Source organism: Rhineura floridana, chromosome 13 (assembly GCF_030035675.1).
Source record: "Rhineura floridana isolate rRhiFlo1 chromosome 13, rRhiFlo1.hap2, whole genome shotgun sequence".
NCBI lineage: Eukaryota > Metazoa > Chordata > Lepidosauria > Squamata > Rhineuridae > Rhineura > Rhineura floridana.
In genome coordinates, this window is record NC_084492.1 from 6,190,859 (window position 1) to 6,215,760 (window position 24,902).

Sequence of the window (24,902 nt, forward strand, 5' to 3'; positions counted from 1 at the left end):
CACAAGCTGAATATGAGTCAGTGTGATGTGGCTGCAAAAAAGGCAAATGCTATATTAGGCTGCATTAACAGAAGTATAGTATCGTGTGAAGTATTAGTTCCCCTCTATTCAGCACTGGTTAGGCCTCATCTTGAATACTGCGTCCAGTTCCGGTCTCCGCACTTCAAGAAGGATGCAGACAAACTGAAACAGGTTCAGAGGAGGGCAACAAGGATGATCAAGGGACTAGAAACCAAGCCCTATGAGGAGAGACTGAAAGAACTGGAGAAGAGAAGACTGAGGGGAGATATGATAGCACTCTTCAAGTACATGAAAGGTTGTCACACAAAGGAGGGCTGGGATATCTTCTCAATTACTCCACAGTACAGGACACGGAATAATGGGCTCAAGTTGCAGGAAGCCAGATTTCGACTGCACATCAGGAAAAAATGTCTAACTGTTAGAGCAGTGGCGTCACTAGGGTTGGTGTCACCCAGTGCGGTAACTCATGGTGTCACCCCCATGGACCTCCTGCCGTACCAGACCATACAGAATCCTTAGTAATGTTTTTTGTACTAATGTTACTCGTAAATCGTACTTCCCGTATATCACTGAATGTAATGGCAATAGTAGTGACATAAACAACTAGCAAAATTAAAATTACACCTTTAAATTACAATATTATACGCACAGCCTAAATGTATTTACATTTATACATACTGCCTAATTGTTTTAAAAATAGGATTGGAGAGGAAGGGAAAGATTTACAACACAAACACAATTCTTTGTTATGTTTACTCAGAAGTCCCATTAATTTACAGCACAATCCTTACCATGTCTACTCAAAAGTAAGTCCTAATGAATTCAATGGGGTTTACTCCAGGTACATGGGATCAGCATTCCTTTACTCCCAGAAAAGCAAGTATTGGATTAAAGCTTTCATATTGGAAAGGTTTTCAAAGCACTGCCCTCTCCAACAGCCCAGGGTCTGACTGCGTGCTACACACAAGAGAAAAAAAACTTTAACCCATATTCTTACTTACTCAAACTGAAGACCTCAAAACCACCATTTTGACGTTGTAATGAAGCCTAAGCACTGCCTGGGTCAACAAATCACAAGCCTGGCTCCCCTTATTGGCTACAATCCTGAAAGGGTGGAATTAGAGGCCAGAGCTTGGAAAAGTTATTTTTGGGAACTATAACTCCCATCAGCCCAATCCAGTGGCCAGGCTGGCTGGGGCTGATGGGAGCTGTAGTTTAAAAAAGTAACTTTTCCAAGCTTTGGCGAAAAGCTGTTATACAGATCGGTTAAAAAACAGATTAAACAGTTGCAGGGGGGCTGATGTTTTGGTGTATATCTCGGGAACCAGAGGACCTAGAAACTTAGTGTTTTTTTAAAAATTGAAGCTGAAAGTCCGGAGATTAAGGTAAGTTAGCTGGAGACCCGGAGGGGACCCCCCACAACCTCTGTTAGAAGCGTACAATGGAACCAATTACCTAGAACGACACTGGAGGCCTTCAAGAGGCAGCTGGAGAGCCATCTGTCGGGAATGCTTTGGTTTGGATTCCTGCATTGAGCAGGGGGTTGGACTTGATGGCCTTATAGTCCCCTTCCAACTCTACTATTCTGTGATTGCAAGGCACTTATACAACAACGACCATTTGTTCATCCTGTACTTTTCAATGCATTTCGCCATCACTTTCCAAACCACAAAAAATCTGTTTCTTTTAGATTTCTTGTGCCAGAGTAACAGAGGACTTCAATCCACTTTAACTGCACAAACCTGAAGTTTTGGTATGTGCTCGAATCCCTCCTGCAAAATAGTGGCACCAGTTTTTGCACTGAGCAACCCTGAGAGAAGAGATCAGCAAGCAGGGGGTAAAAAGTGCATTCTGCTTTGGTTTTGCTAGATTTATTCTTTTCTTTTTTTTTAAGCAGAATTTTGTATATCGCTTAGATCAGAGCCCTCCAGATATTGTAGGACTTCAACTCTCACTAGCCTCAAGCCCAACGGTCAGGGATAATGGGAGCCACACTTCAACCACATCTGGAGGCGCACAGGACCCCTCTCCCTGTGGTAATGGCTATTCAGGAGGCAAGAGCCACCTATTACCTGCTTTCTGGTGTTCAAAATGGTGCTTCACATGGTAGGACTTCAGTTTGTACAGGTAGCTGCCTTTCTTTGGTGACCCGTAATGCAAGTAATAGTGCATCATGTCATAGACAACGTAGCCAAAGAGCCCCCCGGCCAAGAGGGAGAGCGCAAATGCTTCAGGGAATAAGATATAGGTAAGGACATAGAAAAAGGCCACAACCAGGGAAGCTGGGACAGGCGGAAAAACCAGGCGGGAGTCATCAAACGGAGACTGAAAGAGAATCACAAGGAACAGAATTAGTTATTGGCAGTTTAACTGACACCGGTGAGACTGAGGAACAGCCCATGGTTTGGAGACAAACTATTCATGATGCAGAAGAGCCCTCGGCTGTCCCAGTAAACCATGGTTTATTACTTGGACGGGAAACCTGTGGCCCTCCAGATGTTAAATTACAATTCCCATCATTCCCATGCTGGTTGGGGCTGATGGGAATTGGAGTTCAACAACATCTAGAGGGCCACAGATCCCTCAGTCCTAGTTTACTGTGATGGGACCAAGCCACAGTATGTCTCGAGCTCACACACTCCTTCCTCCCCTTCTGGCCAGCTTCAAGGAGGAGACCTGAAGCTTTTGCTCATTTTTGATTAACCACAGTTGAGAGTTACATCCAAACCCTAAACTGTGGTTAATCTTAACTATGGATAGTTCAAACAAACCAGCTTCATAACCCATGTGTTGAGGTTAGCTTGTTTCAGAGAAACCATAGTTAAGATTAACCAGAGTTTGTCAGGTTCAGGCAAAATGACAAGCAGTAGCTAATCAAAACAGAAATTTCTAGACCACTTGCAACCACACCACAGAAGAAGGAGAGAAGGGGCTACAGATCTTTCCCACAATGATAAACCATGTTTTATCATGGCATTTGAGTACATCCCTTGTTTTTACTAAAAAATAGTGGCAGTGTTGAGATTCTGTGAATTTGGCTGAGTGCATATCTTTTTCTCCACAGGACATTTTTCAAATCCAAGCGTCTCCCTCCTCTTTGCAGTTTTCCCAATTGTGGGGTGAAATAGATGGGTTGCCTTATTTTTCACCATGCATAAGTGCACACAGACACACACACCCCAAACCTTGTTGGGGTGGGGTGATTTTTAGCTGAAAAATAAGCGAGTTCAATAGCCTCTCTCCATATACAGTGCCTTGCAAAAGTAATCAGACCCCTGACCAATGCTCTCATATTACTGAATTACAAATGGTACATTGTAATTTCGTTCTGTATGATATTTTATTTTGAAACACTGAAACTCAAAATCAATTATTGTAAGGTGACATTGGTTTTATGTTGAGAAATGTCTGTAAGAAACAGAAAAAACTGAAACACGTTGCTTGCATAAATATTCAACCCCCACACATTAATATTTGGTAGAGCCACTTTTGCCGCAATAACAGCTTTAAGTCTTTTGGGGTAGGTATGTACCAGCTTTGCACAGTGTTGGGAGGGATTTTGGCCCATTTTTCTTGGTAGATTCGCTCCAGGTTATTCAGGTCGGTTGGATGTCGCTTGTGGACCGCAATTTTCAAAGAGCGCCACAGACCCTAAATGGGATTGAGATCAGGACTCTGACTGAGCCACTGCTGGACATTCACCTTTTTGTTCTTGAGCCACTCCAATGTTGCTCTGGCCTTGTGCTTGGGATCACTGTCTTGCTGAAAAGGGAATTTCCTCCCAAGCTTCAGTTTTTGAGCGGACTGAAGCAGGTTCTCTTGCAGTATTTCCCTGTATTTTGCTCCATCCATTCTTCCTTCGATTTTAGCAAGATGCCCAGTCCCTGCTGATGAGAAGCATCCCCACAGCATGATGCTGCCACCACCATACTTCACTGTAGAGATGGTGTGTCTTGAGGCATGGACAGTGTTAGGTTTGTGCCACACATCGCACTTTGAGCTTTGGCCAAAAAGCTCTCTCTTGGTCTCATCTGACCACAAAACCTTTTCCCATATCACAGCTGGGGCACTCTCCTGCTTTCTGGCAAACTCCATATGTGCTTTCAGATACTACTTTTTGAGTAACGGCTTCTTTCTTGCCACCCTCCCATACAGGCCAGTGTTATGCAGAGCTCTTGATATGGTTGTCTGGTGCACCATTACTCCACTCCCAGCCACTGAACTCTGTAGCTCCTTCAAAGTGATTGTTGGCCTCTCTGTGGCTTCTCTCACAAGTCTCCTTCTTGTTCGAGTGCAGAGTTTTGAGGGACAGCCCTTTCTTGGCAGTGCCTGGGTGGTGTGACGCAGCTTCCACTTCCTGATTACTGATCCAACTGTGCTCACTGGGATATCCAAACACTTGGATACGGTATTAGTTTGCACCCTTTCCCTAATCCATGCATTTGTATTACATTATTTCTCACGTCTGTAGAATGCTCTTCAGTCTTCATTTTCCTTGAGATCCACAGCCTGACCAATGATCCTTCAACAGTGGCGGTTTTATCCTGACAGTGTGACAGCAACTTTAATGGTTCACAGGTGTAGGCCAATGGTATGGTAATTGTGTCCTCGATAGAGCAGTTTCTTCCATCTGTGTAAACTGGGAGCTTCCACAGCACAGGGGTTGAATACACGTTTCAGTTTTTTTTGTTTCTTACCAACATCTCCCAACATAAAACCAATGTCACTTTATAATAATTGATTTTGAGTTTCAGTGTTTCAAAATAAAATATCATACAGAATGAAATTACAATGTACCATTTGTAATTCAGTAATATGAGAGCAATGGTCAGGGGTCTGATTACTTTTACAAGGCACTGTATGCCCTTCCTCCACCCCTAGCCAGTCCATAGTTTGGTCTTTTAGAATGATGGGGATACCCTAACCCCAGATCTCCATGTAATGTGTAGTTCAACCCCTAGTTCAGGTCATAGACCTTCAGCTGTCAGCAGCTACTCCAGATTTGGCTATTCCTGCTTTCACACAAGGAAGGGCACTTATTTTCTATGGGGTGACAGTGCAGCAACCCACAGGATGCATGTCCAAACGTCAGAGTGTGCGCATTCTTAGAATACTGCTCCTGACGTGTTCTTGCAAGCAGCATTGTCCTTCGGCTGCCTCCAAGACACAAACATAGAGAGCTTCCTGATCCAGATTCCAGAGTCAGGCCATTGGTCCAAATAAGCCCCATCTTTTCTGTACTGACTGGGAGTGGCTCACAAGCATTTCCGATAAGGATCTATCGTTACCCAACCTGGAGGTGGCGGGCATTGAACCTGGGACCTTTTGCACACAATGCATCTGCTCCACCACTGAACGATGCTCCTACCTCCAGATAGGAAGTTGCCTTATACAGAAGGAGATCACTGCCTTGTTCCGCACAGCCGTGTCTCTATACTGACTGGCACATTGGGGGCAAATTGGCAGGTTCTTTCCGCAGCCCTTCCTGGTGATGCCAGGGATTGAACCGGAGACCTTTGGCATGTAAAAAATGTCCTCTGCCCCTGAGCTAAGGCCCTTCTCCAAGTGAAGGATGGGAAATTGCATCAGGACAGTAGGCTGGATCCAGAAGTGGTTCAACTTCAAAAGGTGATTCAGCGTCTAATCAGGAGCTCGTGATTCTTTCCTTTGCAGTTCTGGCTTTCATTTAAGCCCAAAGCAGAACGTGTACTTGGGGCTGAATCTGATGCTGAATGCTGTCCCTGCTTTCATCAAGGGCAGGCTCCGCCCCACGCAGTTCCAGCTGGGAGCTCCTCATTAGAGCTGATCCCAGCAGGGTTTGCACTGGGCACCAGCCCTCCTCAAAGGCTTCCCTGTTGCTCCTCTGCTGCCATGGATTTACCTGCCCCACGCCTGATGATGTCACATGACATCAGGTGTGGGGCAGGTGGGCATGGCTGGAGGGAAACGAGGCCAAAGGTTTCCCATGCTTGCCACAGAAAGAGCCTAACGACAGCCTTGCAAATGCGAGAACCCTCGTTTGCACGTGGTAGCTCAGTTGAGCCTGGAGTCTGGGATCTCCAGACCTGCGAGGTGGGCTGAGTGCTCTCGGAGCTCAGAAAGGCTGCTGATCTCTTTCTTCGGCCTCCACCCGCCACGGTCTCCTCATGGTGTTTGCTTGCCAAATATCCCACCCTGCAAAGGGACCTCCATCTATCTAAGGCAGCCTTCCCAAACCTGGTGCCCTCTGGCTGTTCTGGACTATCCAGCGCGACGGGAACATGGCCGCTCCGGCTAAGGTTGATATGAGTTGTGGCTTCAGGTTGGTTCCCATTGTAGCTCATTTACCTTGTGATGCTGGCCATGCAGCAAGAAGTGCAGGGTGATCAGGTAATAGCTGTTCGCAGGCGGGTTCATGTGGAAGACGAAGCGGTGGATGATATATTCTAAGAAGGACCAGATACACATTCCCACAATAAAGAGCAACAGGAACCAGTATTTGTGAACACAGATGGAGTATGCTACACAGCAGGAAGGAAAACGGAGTGGTCAGCACACAATACACTCTGAACCTACTGCAAGGAAGGGCCGCATATAAATCTAATAAATAAATAAATAAAATAAATAAATAATACCACCTCAGTCCTTAAGGGGGAGGACTTGCTCGAAGGACATAAGCGCCAACACAGCTGGGACACGACACCACACAGCCCCGTCTGGCCCAGCCACCTGTTTCCAGCACTGGCTAGCCCAGGAGTCCCTGTTTAGATTTTTGAGCAAGTGCCCACAAGTGCCAACTTGTCATTTCTCTTTCCCTCCCTCACATCAGCCCCCCCTTCACGCACACTTCACTTTTCCAAGCGATCTCGGTAAAAGTTCGATACAGCAGAATTAATATGAGCTTTGAAAAGCACGTAGAGCGGAAAAAGAGGGAAAGAGTGTCCCCTCTTCCAACTTCCTCCTTCTGCTCCATGTACTTTTGAAGTGAGAAAAAGGTAGCCATCCTCATGACCAAGGGGAGGGTGAAAGGGTGGGTGGGCACCCAGGTGGGTGGGCACCCAGGTGGGTGGGCACCCAGAGAAGATCTTGGCACCACTGCACACACAGGTGCTATGGTGGCAACCCCTGAACTAGCCAGATGTCTCTTCTGCGATATCTAGAAGAAGGTTATGAAGCCAAGAGACCTTCACGATTTGTCTCCATCATCTGGTATTCACAGATATACTGCTTCTGAACAAGGAGGTTCCATTTAGCTGTCATGTTGTTGACAGGCCCCCATAACTCTCCCCCTTCCAAATCACTGTGAAAATTAGACCTGTGGCAGCACCCATGGGTGCTGCAAAATTATTAAAAGGCTTGAGCTACAGGCCCGTCACACAAATTTGCATAAGCTAATTTAGGAGGATTTAGGTCAATGTTCAGAAGGAAAGCTGTCCTGTAAGTAAACGTCTTTTAAAAAATAATTAAACGTTTTTAAAAAGGAGGGGGCAGGAAATCCTGAGCCTGGTGCAAAAAATCCTTCACCTTCACGAAAATACCCCTGGCAACACCAGTCCTCAAACATGCCCAGGATAGGATAGTTCTCTGGCTCTTTCCTCTGCCAGCATGCCTCAACCCGGGATACTTTCATCTCTGCCTTTTGTGTAAGAGAAATCCTCAGGCTAGAAGCTGGAGCTCTTTCATTCTGAAGCTGCAGCTCATGGCTGGCAACTGAAACTCACTCCATTCCTCAGCCAGAATTTTGCTTGCTTCCAGATATTATTCGTTTATGTAGAATCGCTTCCCACGCCAGGAAGCACCCCAAAGCAATTTACAATACAATAAAAACATACACAGAACAACTGCAAATATAAAAACAATTAAAAACAATTATAGATAGACAGATATAGATGTATACCATATAAAACAACAACAGCACCACAAATTTGAAATCAGTTCAAATGCAACTGGGATCTGTACTGGGAGATTCAGTGGAGATCACAGAACATGACAAGAGCCCTGATGCTGGATCAGGCCAATGGCCCATCTAGTCCAGAATCCTGCTCTTCTCACAGTGGCCAACCAGGTCCCTTTGGGAAGTCCAAAAGCAGGACCTGAGCAGGCCTGGCACCAGACCGCCATGGACCCCCGCTCTCCCCACACACGCGTGTGTGCTTTAATACACCTGGTCATGACACCTCTTGCATCAAGGTGGCAGCAGGGCATCAACATGTCAGCGCACGTGCCTGCAATCACCCAAGATGGCAGCAGGGCATCAACATGCTCTTGTTGCCATCTTGGGTACTGGCACGCGATGCAAGAGGTGATGCAACCAGGCCTATGTAAGTGCGCACCAGCTGCAGGTGCATGCAGGCGCGGTGTTGCCTTGGAGAGTGGAGCTCCCACTTAGTGATCTGCGCCACCATCCGGTCACGCTCCGTGACCCAATGCTGGTAAAGATCCTGGAGCAGGAGTCCCACCCCCCCAGCCTCAGCCAGAGGGGCCCTTGGCCAGTGCCCGACCTGGCCGCCCACAAGTGCCGGGCCTGGACTTGAGCATTCCCCCCCACTTATGATTCTCAGCAACTGACAGTGGAGGTAGCACATAGCCAGGTTGGGAAACCTCGGCCTCTGTGTAAGCTTCCATGCAGCAAGAGGGGAAGTTGCCATCTGAAGTTGGAAAAGGATGGGAGTACTGAACTCTGTCCCCTGCTTTCTCCCATAAATCCTCCCCCGTTACCTGAAACGAGGGTAGATTGGCCACTACTTGAATAAAATCTGAGTATGACGTCTCTGCCTAGATGCTAGTTTAGAAAGAATTGGTATAATTTGCATAAAGACCCAATGCATCTCACTCGAGCGGAACACGGGAAGCTGCCCTTACACCAAGCCAGACCATTGGTTCATCCAGCCCGGTGGTGTCGACACTGACTGGCAGCAGTGCCCCACAGTCTCAGGCAGAAGTCTTTGCTTCCAGCCTTGTCTGGATGGGCTGGGAACTGACCCTGGCACCTTCTGCAAAGCAGAGGCTGAGCTAGGGCCCCTTCCCCAAACCAAACACTCTGGGATGTAAAAATGGACATGGACTGCCTTCAAGTCGATCCCGGCTGATGGCGACCCTATGAACAGGGTTTTCATGGTAAGCGGTATTCAGAGGGGATTTACCATTGCCTTCCTCTGAGGCTGAGAGGCAGTGACTGGCCCAAGGTCACCCAGTCAGCTTCATGGCTGTGTGGGGATTCGAACCCCGGTCTCCCAGGTCCTAGTCCAGCACCTTAACCACTACACCACACGGGCTCTTCTGGGACATACGGAGCAGCCTTCAACCAAATCAGACTGTTGGCCCATCTAGCTCCCTCGTCATGGTTTCAGATGGGATATTCCCAGCCTGATACTCCCAAGGGATCCAGGCAGGAGGGTGCTAGCCTGCCAGTGTGGTGCTTGGCTGGGTGTGAGGAGGAACAGAGAACAGAAAGCTTCTCTGCAAGAGGAACTGCCCAGGAGCTGGTACTGAATGGCACCCCGGGCAAAGAAAAACAGCCCTGCAGAGAACAAGGGACAACGCGGAGTCTGACTCAGCGAGATGGAGGCTGCTGGCTCGGCACAAGCCCTTCTCTGTGCAGGGTCTGCTGAGGGTGGGGGTGAAGGGGAGCTGCTCAGACAATAGCAGCTTTCTCTGGTCCCGACTGAAGGACTCCTGATGATCATTGCTGCGGCCTGCTGAGACGCCCTACTCCTCTGACGGCAGATATTTTGAAGGGGTGGTGTGGGGAAGGACTCGCTAGGAAGGAAAGGCCAGAGCTTGGAAAAGTTACTTTTTTTGAACTACAACTCCCATCAGCCCACTCCAGTGGCCATGCTGGCTGGGGCTGATGGGAGTTGTAGTTCAAAAAAAGTAACTTTGCCAAGCTCTGGGAAAGGCACACTGCCTATGCTCAGGAGTACTCTCTTCAAGGCAAATCCCCATGCACCAAAGCTGAGCTCTGGCACAAAAGAGAAGCCCTGGGAGCTCCAGTTAAACAGTGAAGTGCCCTAGCTCGGTGGTGAAGCATCTGCTTTGCATGCAGAAAGTCCCAGGTTCAAATCCAGGTTGAACCCACTCTGAATCCCTGGAGAGCTGCTGCCTGTCAGTGTAGACAGCACTGAGTTAGTGGCCTGACAGCTTCCTATGGTCCTTCCTATGATATCACTGGGAGCAGGACCAGACCCCGAGTCCTAGTGGCTCAGTGGCACCCAAGGGTCTCACAGTGGCTATCAGCGGGATCCAACCGATGTCCCTTCACTGACAAAAGGAATTCGTCAACAGGACAGGGAGAAAAGCCATTTTCAAACATTTGCCCTGCAGCCCCTCCTCCCAAAACTCTGTTCCGGGGTGTTGGGGGACCCTCCAGAGCAGATCTTAAGGTGAGGTGAGCTGCTGGTGTGAAAGAAGAAACTGCCAAACATCACCTCCCTCTCCATCAGTGAAGAAGGGACACCAACTGGATGCTACCGTGAGCCACTCTGGCCTAGGAAGAGTTTCTTAGATGTTTGCACCCGGAAAAATGGAGAAAAAAGGAATTAAATATCTGGTCCAAAAATGGGGGTCATGCGTGAGAACACTTCACTTGCTGAAGTCTACTGAGGCCACATCCACACAGCACATTTAAGGCACTATGATACCACTTGGAACAGCCATGGCTTCCCCCAAAGAATCCTGGGTTTGTGAAGGGTGCTGAGATTAGGAGGCCCCTCTTCCCCCCACAGAGCTACAATTCCCAGAGTGGGTTAACAATCAAACTCTCTTCCCAGGGAACTCTGGGAACTGTCGCTCTGTGAGGGGAAGAGGGGTCTCCTCACAACTCTCAGCACCCTTCACAAAGTACAGTTCCCAGGATTCTTTGGGGGAAGCCATGGCTGTTTAAAGTGGTATCATAGCGCCTTAAATGGGTTCTGTGGATGTGGCCTCTAATACAGTTGCCATTTACACAGTACCCCTTTCTACTGGAAAGGAGGAAGAGATGATGGCATCTATTGGGTGGAGGGTGGGAAGGTTAGTAGGCTCTTTCTAGCAATGTATAAGGAAAGAATCTACTTTATTGGGGGGGAGGAAGCAGGCATCAAGGGGGTAAAAGGGCAAACTTAGCTGGCTTGGCTCCAAGCGGCTCCACCTGAGGTTCCCAAAAGTCAGCAGCACGGAGCTGAGCAGCTCACAGCCAAGCCAGGCATTGCCTCCAAAAGGGCGCCACATTTCCCCGCACACCATTTTTTAAAAAGCCACTTCCAGAGCGGCCGTTGGAAACAGGGGAATGGCAAAAGGCTTCTCCACCTACGGCTGGCTTGCTCCAAATTACCCCTACCGCCAATAAGGTAGGGATGGAAAAGAATTTTGTTCAATTCACATTAAAGGCATCAACCCTAATTCACACTTCCCAAACTAATACATGGATCAGAGCAAAATTATCCTTTGGATTTCACACTTTTTCCAATTTTCCTACTCAGTTCTTGGCTTAAAAAAAAAAGTAATACAGAAATAAGGTCTGTTTTTATGATGTTTTAAAGTGTTTTTAGCGCTTTTGTTTGCCACCTTGGGCTCCTGCTGGGAGGAAGGGCAGGATATAAATCAAATAAATAAATATACATGTTGAAATGAAATACATGATTAAATATGCCTTTTGTGATGAAATGTGTATTTAAATAAAAAGAGTGGTTATTCAATGCTATACTTACTTAGAATAGACTCATCGAAGTTAATGGACATGACCAAGTGAGGTTCATTAATTTCAGTGGGTCTACTTGGAATAGAGTTAGCAGAATACTACCCAAATTGTATACAGATTTTTTAAAAACACATAAATGGGGAAATAGGAAGGAGCAGACTGCTGAATGAACACATGCAAAACTGACACAGACCAGAAGCCATCTGATCCAGTCATCCCTACCCTCATCCCAGCTTCTGCCCCCCTCCAAATGCAAGAGCCAGTGTGGGATATATAGTGGTTAGAGTGCTGGACTAGGACCTGGGAGACCAGGGTTCAAATCCCCACTCAGCCATGAAGCTCTCTGGGTGACCTTGGGCCAATCACTGTCTCTCAGCCTAGCCCAACTCACAGGATTGTTGTGAATATAAAATGGGGAAGGGGAGAACTTTGAGCTCCTTGGAGGAGAAGTGGGATATAAATGCAATAATAAATAATAATAAATAAAAGCAAAGACGGATTTAGAAGCTGAGCTGATGTGGCTGCAAAAAAGGCAAATGCTATTTTAGGCTGCATCAACAGAAGTTTAGTTTCCAAATCACGTGAACTATTAGTTCCCCTCTATTCGGCACTGGTTAGGCCTCATCTTGAGTACTGCGTTCAATTCTGGACACCACAATTTAAGAAGGATGCAGACAAACTGGAACGGGTTCAGAGGAGGGCAACTAAGATGATCAGGAGACTTTGGAAAGAAAGCCCTATGAGAAGAGACTGAAAGAACTGGGCGTGTTAAGCCTGGAGAAGAGAAGACTGAGGGGAGATATGATAGCACTCTGCAAGTACATGAAAGGTTGTCACACAGAGGAGGGCCGGGATCTCTTCTCGATCGTCCCAGAGTGCAGGACACAGAATAATGGGTTCAAGTTGCAGGAAGCCAGATTTCAACTATCAGGAAAAAACTCTTAACTGTTAGAGTGGTATGACAACAGAATCAATGACCTAGGGAGGTGGTGGGCTGTCTGACACTGGATACATTTAAGAAGCAGCTGGACAGCCACCTGTCGGGTATGCTTTAAGATGGATTCCTGTATTGAGCAGAGGGTTGGACTCTATGGACTTATAGACCCCTTCCAATTCTACAATTCTATGATTCCATGAAAAGAGCAGATTGGGAAAGGGATATATGATTCGTTTTCTTCTCGCTCCTTCCAAAGACAAGAAGTGACTTTCCCCATTTTGAAAGAGGTGCTGGGCTAATATTACACCAGTACCTGAATGCACCATTTGGTTTGACCCCAAGGGTCACCTTTCACGCCACCTTTTCTCCATGGGAAAGTTAGAGATAGAGCTCAGCGCAGAGCTTCAAGGCAAGATTGCTCCTCTGACCCTCTTTCCCCACCATCTGAAAGCCACACATGCTGCTAATGCACCATGCGCCCACGTGTGAATATGCCTTTTATTTATTTCTTTATTATATTTATATCCAGGCCTGGTGCCAGAGGAAGGCCAGGTTGGGCATGGGCCCAAGGGCCCCTGTGGCTCATAGGGGTCGCTGCCTAAATCTATAGGCTGGGGCTGGGAGGGTGGAGCTCCGCAATCTGCACCAGAGTCAGGTCGCGGGGCATGATTTGCAGCCTGGCATAAATAATAATAAAATGTTATTTATGAGTCGCCTATCTGGCCGAATTAACGGTCACTCTAGGCGATGTACACTGACACAATAAAATACAATATAAAACAAGAAAACCACATTCAATAATTAAACTAAACAACATTAAAAACTAACCCATCCCAGAAATCCCATAGGCCTGCCTGAACAACCAGGTCTTCAAGGCCCGGCGGAAACCTATCAGGGAGGGGGCATGACGCAGATCGAAAGGAAGGGAATTCCAGAGGGCGGGGGCCACAACCGAGAAGGCCCTCTCTCTGGTCCGCACCAGCCTAGCTGTTTTAACTGGTGGGACCGAGAGAAGGTCTTGTGTGGCTGATCTTGTCAGGCAGCATAATTGGTGATGCTGGAGGCGCTCCTTTAAATAAACTGGGCCGAAACCGTATAGGGCTTTAAAGGTCAGCACCAACACCTTGAATTGGGCCCGGTAGATAACTGGTAGCCAGTGAAGATCTATTAACACTGGAGTGATATGATCACGTCGACGGCTATGCGTAATCAAATGCGCTGCCGCATTCTGTACCAGCTGTAACTTCCGGACCGTTTTCAAGGGTAACCCCACGTAGAGCGCATTACAGTAGTCTAAGCGGGAGGAGACCAGAGCATGTATCACCCGTGGGAGCAGATGGGCAGGAAGGTAGGGTTGCAGCCTCCGTATCAGATGAAGTTGATACCAAGCCGCCCGGCTCACTGCCGAAACCTGAGCCTCCATGGACAGCTGGGAGTCAAGAATGACCCCAAGGCTGCGGACCTGGTCTTTCAGGGGCAATTTTACCCCATTAAACACCAGGTCTATATCTCCCAACCTTCTCTTGTCCCCCAGGAGCAACACCTCAGTCTTGTCGGGGTTCAGTTTCAGCCTATTCCTTCCCATCCATTCACTTACGGAGTCCAGGCACTTGGAAATGGTCTCCACAGCCAACTCTGGTGAGGACTTAAACGAGAGATAGAGCTGAGTGTCATCTGCATATTGGTGACACTGCAGCCCAAATCTCCTGATGATGGCCCCCAGCGGCTTTACATAGATATTGAATAGCATGGGGGAAAGGATAGAACCCTGTGGCACTCCACAATTGAGAGTTGACGTGCACCACAAATCACGCTCCGCAACCCAACGCTGGTGCGGATTATGGAGCAGCAGCTCCGTCCTCATAGACAGTCCTCCCCCATGCAGCCAGCACAGCTTAAATAGGCCCAGCTGCCCCACTTCCCGTGTTGCCATGTCAGTGTGTGTGCACTAGTGCACTGACATGAAAACGCAAAAGGCTGGGCGGCTGGGCCTATTTAACCCCATGCCAGCTGCAGGGGTGGTAGTACTTGAGAGCGCACTCATGCCAGAAGCCAGCCCTGTTTATATCCCACCTTTCTCCAAGGAGCTCAAGGTGGTGTATAAACATGATTCCTCCGTTACCCATTTTATCCTCACAACCCTGTGAGGTAGGTGAGGCTGACAGACAGTGACTGGCCCAAGGGCACCCAGTGAGCTTCACAGCTGGGCAGGGATCTGAACCCTGGTCTCCCAGGTCCCAGTCCAAGCACTACACCACACTGGCCTTTCTGTCCCCTTAGTACACTGCTAAACAAAATGAGAGAGACTGACAGATTCAGCACAGCCACCTGTTGTGAATGTCGAAAACAGCCTGGTATCGCCCTGGGCAAGAGTTGTGTAGGAGTACCAGGTGAGATAAAGCACCACTGGAATCCAGACCACACAGACTACATACCTGGAAGGGGGGAAAAAAAACTGGTTTAGATTCATAATGTTAACTGCCTTCTGCTGGGTGAGGAAGAGCCTTTGTGATCTGAAGCCACAAATCTGGTGTGCAAATCTAAGCTGCAGAGTAGGCAGGCATTCCTCTCAAGACTGACCTTCATCTTCTGCTAAAGAGGCAGAACTAGCAAGAACGACTCTGCTTGATCCATGAGCTGCACCGAAGGAAGGAGCCCTTTCAGTGTCTCAGAAGAGTGCTGAGGTGCCTTTTGAGAAGATTTGGGCTCACTTTTGGGAATCACCATAGTATGAGGTCAGGAATGAGTTATCCCCACACCATCCCAAAGTCCAAACTGGTTGGGGGTCAGAGTTTTGATCACTTCCTGCCTTTCTTTTGATGTTGTATAGCCAGGGCTAGCACCAAGCATGACTGGGTCCTCGAGCACGAGACGTCCCTGGGCCCATGTTGTCATGTTCCCCCCTACCCCTTCCCAATGCAGGTGGTGGGGGCTTAAAGAGCCCCCGCCCACCTGCCCACCCCACCTACCTGCTGCACTGCCAGATTGCAGAGCAGGAGCTCCACCCTTCCAGCCTACGGATGGGCCTTTCAGGGGCCGTTTCGGGCGGCAGGGGACCTCGGCCAATGCCCAACCTGGCTGCCAGCTGGAGTCTGGCCTGTGTATAGAGGCCTTCCCAACCTGATGCCCTCCAGATGTTTTAGATTACAACTCTCATCAGCCCCAGCCAGCATGGCCGTATGATGCCAGGGCTGATGGGAACTTTAGTTCAATAAATCTGGGGGGCATGTGGTCAAGGAAAGTTGGTGTATAGCTGGACATGTTTACACAATTCACCAAAAACTATTTGCAGTGTGCCTATTCTCTGCAAATAATTAGCATACCTAGGTCCAAATGTAACACACATAGCTGTTTACTTGAAAATACTTACACAATTGTGTGAACAACATCACATCTAGCTTTGTCCCAAGATCCATACAGCCAACTGGGGTGATGAATGGATGATGATGATTCCTTAGTGGGGGTGGACAGTTAAGCCTGGACTAGAGCAGGGGTTGCCAATGTGGTGCCCTCCCGATGTTGTTGGACCTCAAACAGCACTGCTAAGTGTCAGAGATGATGGGACTTATTGCCTAAAATCTGGAAGGCGCCACTTTGGCTAATCCTCAGCTAGATGCCATTCTGCTCCCTTCAAAACCAGTGCTTCTGTGACAGCTGCACACCACCTACTGAGGTTTACCAAGTGACAGCCAAAAGGCAGCGTCACAGTTCAGAGCCACACAACCTAACACAACATCCTCCACCTGTCCAGACTGATGTGGATTTCCTAGCTGCTAGCGGCTGATGCCCCCTCCCCCCAAGACTCACCATGATGTTTTGGATAAAGTCTCAATGAAATCCGAGTGGAATAAGCGAATGGGCCGATCTACTGGCTGATGCACCCATTCCTCATACTTCTCCCCCAAGTGGCCCACTTGCCACAGCAAAGGCTTACTCCAGTCCACAAGGTCCTAGAGAAGAGAAAGAGAGCACAGCATTATAGCAAGAACCTGCTGCCTTTGCACCTGCCCCAGCTGGCTGGTCAGAGCCATCACCCAGGACCTTCCCATGAAGCATTTCCAGATGTCTTCCATCCTTGGAGGCACTGTCAGGCCTGTGTGCACATATCATGGGTTGTATTAGGTGAAGTTGTCCCGTTTGCACAAGGACCTCCACATGTGCAAATGGACTTTCTCTCCTTCTCCTCTTCCCATGAGCCCCTGTGGCCACACTAAATCTGCTCCAGAGAGTTGGGGAGGAACCCTGAACAGAGGGGGGGGAGGCACAGGGAGAGGAGAGGGAGGTTCTGTTGCGTAGGCACTAATGGGACAACATCATTGGGTACAAAAATAACAGAATATGATGGGGTTGCAGAATTCCATTTCTAGAGAGTCTCACTTTTCTTTTAGAAGAAACATCCCAGCTATCTAGCCACAATGGGAGGGGTGGCTAAGCCCCAGTTTGGGAACCTGATGCAGCCACCCAAGACTGTTCTGATCTTGGTGGTGGGATTTTAATTTTTTTTTAAGTACATACAACATTGGACCCAGTGCCCTCACAGAGATGTAATTTGCCCCCTACCCGGTCAGATGGATTATTTGATGAGCCGAAGGGGTGGGTGCACCTGTGTGTGTGTGTCTTTATGTATGCACGCAAGATTGTGCAAGGTAGCCACACCCACTTTTGGCCACACCCACTGCTGGCATGCACCCCCAGAGGGTTGGCCAAGTGTGAATGTGGCCCTTGATCCAGAAGAGGATACTCACCCTTGCCTTATGGCTACAAAGGTACAGTATATGGGCAATACTTTTAGAAATCGCAGAGTTCTGAGGGGAGGCAACTCTTTCCATTTCAGTTTCTCAGTTGCCCACATTTCCAAATCAGTATGTGATTTTAAAAAAAAGGCCTCATGAAGATTCATCAGCATTTGAGTGCAAATTTCTCCAAATCACACCTTTTTGTTTGCAATTTTGCCTAATATACATACTTTTGCAAAGCAGTTTTCCATAACGGAATGCATTTTTGTATGCTATTTTCACCAGAGTATGTATTTTTATGCACACTTTACCCCAGCATATGCATCTCTGTACACATTACTTAGCCAGAGAACTGCATTGCAAAATTTGAAAAAATGTGAATTTCGAAGGATGGCTGTGTTTTGGTTTGCATATTATTTTAGAAAGGGTGCATTAGGGGGCTTCACCTTTAAATGTGAACTGAATCAATTTTCTCCCCAATCTCTAGGAGAAGCTGAGTAACATTTCCTAGTCGAGGATGGAAGCTCAGTGTTATACAGTCCCAAGTATAACAAGGATTATGTAAAATACCTCACAGAGGAGATACCAAAACTAGTAGATAGATTAGTGGATAAAAAAAACAAGCTAGTAAGTAAAAAACTAGTAAATAAAACTGGTAATTAAAAATCTAGTAAGTAAAAATATCGCACAAAAGAATGTATCCCAGTTCAGTTAATTTGCCTAATCTATAACAGTACCTCCCAAACTCCCCCCCCATGGACCACTTGAAAAGACCACTAAATGATTTTTCTGCCTGTTATAGTAATTCCACAGAATTCATACTGTAATACAATGCATTAAAATAAAATACAGTATAAGAACTAACCTACAACCATACTACCCTGAACACACCCGATCTCATCTGATCTCGGAAGCTAAGCAGGGTCAGGTGTGGTCAGTACTTGGATGGGAGACTGCTTGGGAAAACCGGGCGCCATAGGCTTAGAGGAAGGCAATAGTAAGCCACCTCTGAATACCTCTTACCAGAAAAACCCTATGAATACATCCAAAAGATTCATAGGGTTGCCATAAATTGTCATTCACTTGAAGGCATATAAAAACAACATAAGAACTAACAGAAGCAATAACAATACAATTAAAAATCAAAATGAATATTCAATGTGATAGATGTGCTGTCTCCAATCTTCAACCACAAATCCACAGACACACTGAGGACCACCTGAATGATGCTCACGGACTACTGATAATCCACGGACCATAGTTTGGGAACCCCTGATAAATCCAGATTGCAGAATTCAACTTTCATTGGAGAAGAATTTCACTTAAAAAGCCCAAACATATATTATTAGTTATTGTTATCATTCATTTATATAGCGCCATCAAATGCACGTGGTACTCTACATAAAATAAAATAGTAAAAACAAGTCCCTGCCAAAAAAGACGTACAATCTATATAAAATAAAATGAGGGAAACAAAGGAGGGGAGGGGAAAGCCCTTAGTGTAGTTTTGCCATGATGTTTTATAGGAAATACCCAAGAAATAATTTGGATGTTGTTATAGGGCGACTATCCGATTGCTATGAAAGAGATTTGGTTTGGTCAAAAAAGGGTTCATGGGGCTAGAACGACTGTTTGAAGTTCCTTAACAGTGATCGACCAAGCTGCTAAGGAAATGACAGGCAAATGGCCCAGAATACCCATGTAATAGCTGGATCATCTTGGAGAGTTCTGAAAGGGGGTAGGGCTCATATCATCATCATCATCTGTTCATTACTTTCTATGTCACTTCTTAAAGCAACTTAATAATAATAATAATAATAATAATAATAATAAACAACTTTATTTTTACCCCGCCCTTTTCCCAAATAGGACTCAGAGCGGCTTACAACTAAAAACAAAATAATAAGATACAGAACAATTTATCAAACGTTTAAAATTTGTAACAGAATGAAATATAAGAACAGAAGTGTTCATCCATCAACAAGAATACACAGGACAAATCACCCTGCATCCCTGCTAAGGATGATGCCACCTGGGTTCTCCTTAGGCATAAACCAGCCTTCCCCAACCTGGTGCCCTCCTGGTGTCTTGACCTCTGACTCCCATCAGCCCCAGCCAACACAGCTCCCAGCTCCCAGGAAGAGTGCTGCCGTTGCTGCTGCCACCACCTCTGTTGACCCGCCCAACTTCATGCCCCACCTTAAGGCCTGCCAAAATGGGCCCCGTACTTAATTTTTTTTTCAAAATACAGAAACCCCTAACAAGAATCACAAAGACAGCCAATATTCCCCCCATCCCATCCCAACACACACAAAAACTACTTATAGTTTCTGTAACTGTATGGGTGTGTGTGGCTGTTATTTTATTACTTTGTTTTTATGGTATGATATATTTACTTTTTTTTCCACAGTGTTGTAAGTCACTTGAAACCTTTGGGTAACAAGCGACTAATAAATCTAATAAATAATAACACAACCAGAGCTTGGAATATTACTTTTAAAAAAGAATAAATTACAATTACCGCTGCATGGCCCCAAGAAGGAATAAATTACCATTACAATTACAATTGTTCTGAAAGGAATTGATTACTTTACTGTTACCCAAAAGCAATCACTACAATTACAGTTAAGTTACTTAAAAAAACAACCTAGAGTGCCTACAAAGTACTTGCCTTGGCTGCTGCAGACCTAAGTAGCCTAAAACAACATTAAAAATAAACAGAGAGAGAGGGGGGTAGTAGAATGGTCTCTCCACTGGTAAGGGAGGTGGGGAGGCAGGAGGAGGCCACCACTCAGATCCTTGTGCATCAAACCAAGTGCAACCCCCCCTCCCACATACACACACTCTCAGCCAGCAAGAGTCATCTCTCTTATTCAACTGCCTCCCAGACCCTGCCCTGCCACTAAGATGCACCCACCCAAGAAAACATTTTTCCCCGGGGGGGCAAAAAAGTTAAAACACTGCAAATGCAGCAAAGTAGCCAGGGTGGACAGCAGAGGCCACTTTGCACGCCAAGTGCAAAGACAGTATTAACACACACACACACACGTCATCGCCTCTCACCTCCACAGTTCTTTATCTCCATTCTGCTGCTGCCTCCTTCTCCTCCTTCATCCACGTCCTTGCCCTCCACTCCATTCTTCTCCACCACTGTCCATTTTTGAAACAATTTAAATTTTTCTCCCCACTCCAGCCCCATCTCGCTCTCCACCTCTTTCCTCACTGCATCCTCCCTACCCACAGAGTATGAGGGAAGAGCAACTCTGTGCAGAAGCCCAGTTTGAGGCATATTATTTTCATGCATGAATCAAGAGGAGCAGAAAACGTCTCCTGCCCCCCCCCCGCGGTAATGCCCAAAAGTAATGCTGGCAACACTACAATTACTCCTCAAAACTAATAAAATTACTCCTCATTCTATTACAATCAAAATGTAAAGAAATTACCCATTCGTTCCACAAAAAAGGAATAAATTACAAGTAATTCTTTTTTTAACTAGTTACTTCCAAGTTCTGACAATAACTCAACTATGCATACAACAGAGAAAGCTGGGGATGGCCAGGGCCGGTGCTATCATTAGGCCAACTAGGCAGCCGCCTAGGGCGCAGACCTCAGAGGGGCACAGTACTGACCTTTGAGGGGCACAGTTTTATACAGATTAGTTTTTTTAACCCTTGGAAAAAATGCAACTAAAATAAATTGAGCAGTTTCAAGTTTTGTGCTTTTCATTTTTTCTACAAGACATCTGTTTTTGAAAATTGAAGTTAGCAATTTTTGGGGGGGGGATGCAAGTAGTTAGCCTTGCCTAGGGTGCAAAATAGCCTGGCACCGGCACTGGGGATGGCTCTCAGTTTCCCCCTCCAAGAGTGGTTGGTGGTCAGCTTGCTTGACTGGGAACCTGAAGGGCGTCTGGCTGGGAAACATCAGATGAAACAGGTGGTGCCTCTAGTGCGGGTGCAGGTGATGAGGGTGGGTCTAACAGAGTAGTCTCCAAAGGGGCCATCTCTGACAGTTCTGGTTGCGCTTCAGTGCAGGGGGCCAGGATTGGGGAGAGTCGAGGTGTCAGCGACTGGGATTTGCGTGCTCTGTGAACTATCCCTGCTGCTTGTCTCCTCCCCAGCTCATCCTCACAGTCCTCAATGTCAGAGTCTGGCGCCTTGAAATCTCCCCTCCCAACCTGGGCCGCAACACCATCTCCCCTCTCATGCCAATCCCCCCCCCGATGGCTTTGGCTTGTCAGGGTAAGCATCATGAAACTCTCTCAGTAAGTCTGGCATGTGAACATTGGCCTCTGCCTCCCACAATCTCTCCTCTGGACCAAAACCGCTCCAATGTATCAGGTATTGCACCGGCGCGAGTCAAGGATCTGTTCCACCTCAAACTCCTCCTGACCACTGACCAACATGGGAGGAGGCAGAGACCTGGGTGCTTGGTGCGGGTCTGGCGGTTTCTCTGGTGTTAACAAGGAGTGATAAAAGACGGGATGGATCTTGAGAGAAGCATGTAGACATAGACGAAACGCCACTGGATTGATGTGAGCCTCCACTTCAAAGGGTCCCAGTCTTCGAGTCTCTCGTTTATGGCTGGGAACTCGGGTGGGCAAATAACGTGTGGAAAGCCACACCTTGTCTCCAACCTGTATCTCTGGGCCAGGCTGGCGATGTTGATTCGCTGCCTGCTTGTAGTCGGCTTTCGCCCTTGAAAGTTGCTCCTGTAATAACTGCTGTAATTCTTGCACAAACTCTGTCGCCGCTGGGACAGCTGGGATAGAGCCGGGGTGGCAAAAGTATGCAGGTGGAATCCAAAGTTGGCAAAGAATGGCATCTGCTAAGTAGACACGTGTACTGAGTTATTGTAGGCAAACTCTGCCAGGGGCAATAATGACACCACTTTCTCTCTCTGTCCATCAGTCTGGGGGTGGTGGGCTGATGACAACCTTAGCTCACTCTGTAACAACTGCCATAATGGGTGCCAGAATCGAGCTGTGAACTGGGCTCCTTGATCCGAAACTAAACTGGTGGGGAGACCATGTAGACAAAACATGTGCTCTACAAACAGTTGGGCGGTCTCTCGGGCAGTTGGCAGCCCAGCACAGGGGATGAATTGAGCCATTTTGCTAAAATAATAATCATAATAATCATAATAATCATAATTTTATTTGTTAGTCGCCCATCTGTCCGAATTAACGGACACAAAAGCATCCACGACCACCAAAATAGTCATCTTCCCCTGGGAAGCAGGCAAGTCTTTGATGAAGTCCAAAGTCACCATTCCCCAGGGTCCCTTGGGCGTGGGGAGAGGTTCCAGTAACCCCGTGGGTCGCTCTGGGGTGTGTTTTGCTCTTGTGCGCGTAGGACAGGATCAAATATACCTCTCTATGTCATGTTTAACCTTTGGCCACCACAAATCACATGTGAGAGCTTAAAAAACCCAAAATGTCCAGCAGTGGGGGTATCATGATACTTTCAGACCACCTTGGCGTGCAACTATCCCGGTGGCACATACAAAGTCTCATAGTGATAAAGCAGCCCAGCTCAATAGGAGAATCTCGGTGCACAGTCCTGCTGGAATGGCTCTATAGTTCCTGCACCTGCTCCTGACCATACGGGTCTTGTTCTTGGGCTCTGCACAGGTCCTCAAACCACGGGTCAGGGCAACTGGTGGCGACCATCTTTTCCAAGGGAATGATGTGATGTAATTGCGTGGTAGGCTGGGTGTCTTGGTACTCTGGCTTGCAGGATAATGCACCCACCTGGCAGTTCTGCACCTGGAGAAAGTAAGTTATGTGGAAGTGGAACCTGGCGAAGAACTGCATCCACCGAACCTGCTGCTGATTCTGCTTGCGGGTCATCTGTAAACAATCTAGGTTCCTGTGGTCAGTATGGACCTCCACTATGTGCTGCGCCCCCTCCAGTAGAAGATGCCAAGTCTCAAAAGCATCACGAATGGCCAACAATGTCTTCTGCCAGACTGTATAGTTCCTCTTGGCACTTGTTAACTTCCTGGAAAAGTGAGAGCAGGGTCGAAACCCCCTCCTTTTTGGCGGGTTGTAATAATATCACTCCGACAGCAAAGTCCGATGCATCACTTTCCACCACAAAGGGTTGCTGGGAAACAGCATGCTGGAGTATGGGCTCTGAGGAAAATAGTTGCTTCAGCTCCTCAAACACTTGCTGGGCCACCTCAGACCAGCGAAAGGGTCCAGAACCTTTTAGACAGTCAGTAAGAGGGGTGGTCAGATTCAAGAAGGCTGCAATGAAGTGGCTAGCAAGTAGTAGTAGTTAGCTAGTAGTTAGCAAATCACAATAAATGCTGAAAGTCCTCCTTGGTTCAGGGAGGGTACCAAGACAGCACACAGTGCACCTTCTCCAGGTCTCAACTCCTTCAGGAGAGATGCAGTAGCCCAGGAACTCCAAGGTGGTTAGGTCAAACCCATACTTCTCTAGCTTAGCATACAGGTGATGCTTTCTCAGTCTCCGCAATACCACCTTCACATGCACCTCGTGCTGCTCATGGGAGTCAGAGTAAATAAGAATGTTGTCTAAATAGACTATCATGAAGCTGTCCATGTAGTCCCGGAAGATGTCATTCATGACATCTTGAAAGACAACTGGAGCTTTCGACAAGCCAAACGGTATGACCAAAGTGTCCATAGTGGGTCTTGAAGGCAGTTTTCTACTCATCCCCCCTCCTTTATTCCGACCAAATTGTAAGCTCCATCTAAATCCATCTTGGTTTAGATTTTAGCCGACTGTAGGCACGGTAACATCTCACTGATAAGAGGCAGGGGTTATCTGTTGGGGATAGTGATTTTGTTCAACTCCCTGTAATCCTGTCATGAGCCGAGCAGAGAGGAGGCTGATAGTCGAGAGTGAATCAGGGATGAGTACCTGGACTGGGAACCTGGGGGGGGGTAGGTAATGGGATGGATTCACAGAGAGCCCCAGCCCTCAACCTGGACAGCTCAGCCCCTCTGCTCCTGGTCCCCCTGTGGAAATGCAGCACAGGCTGGCAGAGACTGCTATTAGGGACACACACCTTTTGCCCATGCCTGATATGCCACCTTGCCAATCTGCTGGTCCCCAGCCGGGCGCCCAGCCGTTTCCCATGCCTGAACAGACTGTTAGCCCCTACCCTTCAGAGAGGGAAGCCAAGATCACGGCCCCTTTGCCCATTCTCAAAGGCTTCTGAGGTCCAAAGAGGAACGGTTGGGGTTAAGGAGGAGCCAGAGACTTCACGTGAAAGTGAAGCCTTCTTCAGGAGCAGCGTGGGGGGTTTCTTTGCTGTGTCAACGTCTGAAGCCATGCTTAGTCAGAGCTGAAGCTGTGAAGCCATACTTAAGAATTAGTAAGGGAAGCCAGTTCCTAGAAAGCATAGTTAGATGAGTGAGTCGAAAAGCTTTTGTCAAGTCAAGTCAAGTCAAAAATGTTTATTGTGCTAGCCACAGGCCATGACAAATACTGTAAAAAAAAAACTTTAATATTGAATATAAACAAAGACATAGAAAATATACATAATAAAAATTAACAAGCAGAGTCTCCCTGGCAGTTAATTG

At 47.3% G+C, this 24,902-nt stretch overlaps 1 protein-coding gene and 1 pseudogene across 1 annotated transcript in view; one reads left to right on the forward strand and one right to left on the reverse strand.

The window, feature by feature from the left end:
- FA2H (fatty acid 2-hydroxylase) overlaps positions 1-24,902 on the reverse strand; it is a 101,334-nt gene that overhangs the window by 12,253 nt on the left and 64,179 nt on the right. Inside the window, exons 3-6 of the mRNA XM_061594259.1 lie at positions 16,422-16,564; positions 14,943-15,049; positions 6,349-6,521; positions 2,094-2,346 (exon numbers count right to left, since the gene is read on the reverse strand). Coding sequence (XP_061450243.1) covers positions 2,094-2,346; positions 6,349-6,521; positions 14,943-15,049; positions 16,422-16,564 — 676 coding nt within the window. The remainder of the gene's footprint in view (positions 1-2,093; positions 2,347-6,348; positions 6,522-14,942; positions 15,050-16,421; positions 16,565-24,902) is intronic.
- On the forward strand, positions 18,214-18,332 carry LOC133369502 (5S ribosomal RNA; annotated as a pseudogene).